General features: G+C 39.1%; 1 protein-coding gene across 1 annotated transcript; it reads right to left on the bottom strand.

Annotated features, from left to right (window-relative positions):
- Positions 1 to 438: 438 nt before the first annotated feature.
- Positions 439 to 2,150, bottom strand: LOC140318498 (cathepsin Z-like). Its single transcript, XM_072396330.1, has 6 exons — positions 2,029 to 2,150; positions 1,507 to 1,667; positions 1,113 to 1,292; positions 891 to 1,041; positions 647 to 809; positions 439 to 561 (listed from the first exon to the last, which is right to left on the bottom strand). Exons 1-6 carry the CDS (start codon positions 2,148 to 2,150, stop codon positions 439 to 441), a joined length of 900 nt encoding a protein of 299 aa, XP_072252431.1.
- Between the last annotated feature and the right edge of the window lie 511 nt (positions 2,151 to 2,661).

The following is a 2,661-nucleotide window of genomic DNA, read 5'->3' on the forward strand; positions in this document are numbered from 1 at the left end:
AGCAGAGAGCTATGCAACATGCATATTAGCATGTGACCAGATACATACTTATACATGGCCATTAGAAATCCCATCATCCCACTTCATTAGGTAAAGAGTAAAATCCCAATCATTTGCTTTCTCAGTGTGGAAGTTAAGGGTTCAAGATGAGACAACCCCTTTGATTTTTGACTAGTATTTGGTCCTCTTTGAAAAGCTATAATTCTTTAATATTGAGGTTAAACATTTTGTATAAACAATTTAAACAGTCACAACTATGGGAAGAAAAGTATTCAATCCAGTTAAATTTTGCATCAAGTTTTATTTCAGTGGCCTCAGTGAATCCAGCAAATGTTTAAGGGACCAGGCTTTGAGAACCTGAGCGCCATGTGCAACAGTTTGTGCATTTATATATATATATATATAAAAAAAAAAAGTCCAGTTAAGTTTAAGTAACCTCTATACATAAGTTAAAGGTACAATCACATCTCCATACATGCAGTCGTCTTCCAAAGCAAGATTGTAAACGTTTCCACTTGTTTTGTAGGCACTTGTTACAATCCTGAGCCAGCCCTTCTCACCCTGGGGTGAGGAGAAAATAGAAATGCACTTTAAAATTATACAGATCTTCTGAAGTGAAGCAGTGAGACTCCATGCAAATACTCACCCATGGCTCTCCCCAGGAGTTGCGCACAATCCAGTATTCAGTGCCATTTTCCATTCCCCATCCTACTACTGACACAACATGGTTAATGGTGGGAGTCTTGACATACTCCGAATATAAACCACCAGTGTACTCATCAAGTTTTTTTGTAGCCATGATGCCACAACTGGGGGACAGAAAAACAATTTAGGCTTTTCAGTATCTTACCATTTGAAGATAGAGATATCTAGCACAAATTCTTTGTTACCTGATTGGTCCACCAGTAAAGATTTCTGCCATCATAGCAGCCCTTCCACTAAGGAGTCCAAAGTCACCCACATGCCACAATGTGTAGTTCTGCACATTACTGCACTCCCCATAGGCCATGCAAGTCCCACATGCATTGAATGGGTTGCATTCTGAAATTTATTTTAAAATTAACAAAAAGAACTTTAAAAAATAAGTTTTTTAAAGTTCATCATGCCCTTACTCTGGTCAATAGCCTGGTAGTTGTTACAGGTCTCATCAGGGATGCCATGTTTGTGTGCATATTCCCACACGCCTCGGTGATCCCCTCCATGACAGGTGCCAGCCTCAGCACAGTCTATTACATGTTGCACAGACAGGTATGCAGATGGCCATACTCCTCGGCGCTTGATATTAATACGATCTAGAAAAATCAGATATGGGAAAGAAAACTAGTTCAAATCAGTGTTTTGGTAGCGTCCATGTAATCTGACTGATCTGAAGGAAAAGCAACTACTTTGTCACATGCTGCACTCGATTTTAAGATACTTTTAGTCCTTGCACTAGTGCTGAATTTCAAGAACATCTTCTCACAAGCTGCAAGTCATTCAGTGAGAGGTTGTGAGAAACCTACTCACCTGCTATTGCACTGGTGCTACCATGTGCCCAGCAGGAGCCACAGAACTGAGGGATGTGTTGGTTACGAGTTGGACTAACATAGTTTATGCCATTCACATTCCTCCAGTCCCAGGACTCTGGCAGAGAAAGGTTCAGGAGTTCATGAGGACGAGATGCTGTTCTGCAGAAAATGGTTAATTTAAAAGTTAATTGGTTCACAGGGACACACTGCAATTTAAAAAAAAAAAAACAAGGTTACTACAGAAACAAGTTACAGCAGATTTTTGACAAGTCCCCCTGACAATTGTAGTGTCAGGGGAAAGGAGTTGTCCAGAATCTTCCATGTAGTCCACAGACTATTAGAGTACAAGTCAACACAAAACACATCTTTTTGTGCTTTATGGCCATTAGACTCTAAATGACTATATAAAAATAAAGGCATCAATTTAGGGTACCCATTTATGTGGTCCTCCCATTACAGCGCCATTCCAGAGAAGAAGATGCAGAAAAATAAACAAATATAAAAAACAATTGCAACTTACTTGACACCAAAACTGGGTTTCCTAGGCACTGGGTTGTAACCACTTAGCTTATTAATAAAATGATGCCTTGCAAAAGACATGTGTCCAATGAACACAAAGATAAAACACATTAACTGAACCATTTTTGAATCACAACTCCCACTGGCAGTGAATAATAAATAGCCTGCCAAACAGACAAAATTGACACGTGTGTCTTCAAGCCAATCAAGCTTTATTGAACACACCTGAGAGTAGATTGGAGGTTTTCTGGGCATGTGCAGCTAACCCCAAGGTAGGCCTTGAGTACACAATAGAGATTATTCATCTAATTTTCCCAGGTAGGAGCTGAAACATTTAGCTGGAGAGAAGTGAACTAGCCTGCTCTGCCTGTTGCCATAATATCTCATTCTCAGAGGAAACTAAGGAATGCATGGAGAAATGTCAAGGTGAGCAGGGAAGTGTAAACTATTTTGTTACATGTATGTTTTGAGAAAATTGAAACATAAAACTGGTTATCTGCATTTGCATAAATACTTCAGAGTAAGATTTGTTGACCAGAGATACTACGGTAATAACAACCGCAACAAATTTAGTCAATTTAGACTAGTTTAAACTATATTGATGTTGTAGTTGTGATTGAGATTAAAGCTGATG

Source organism: Leuresthes tenuis, unplaced genomic scaffold (assembly GCF_036924035.1).
Source record: "Leuresthes tenuis unplaced genomic scaffold, fLeuTen1.0.hap1 SCAF_11, whole genome shotgun sequence".
NCBI classification, from domain to species: Eukaryota; Metazoa; Chordata; class Actinopteri; order Atheriniformes; family Atherinopsidae; genus Leuresthes; species Leuresthes tenuis.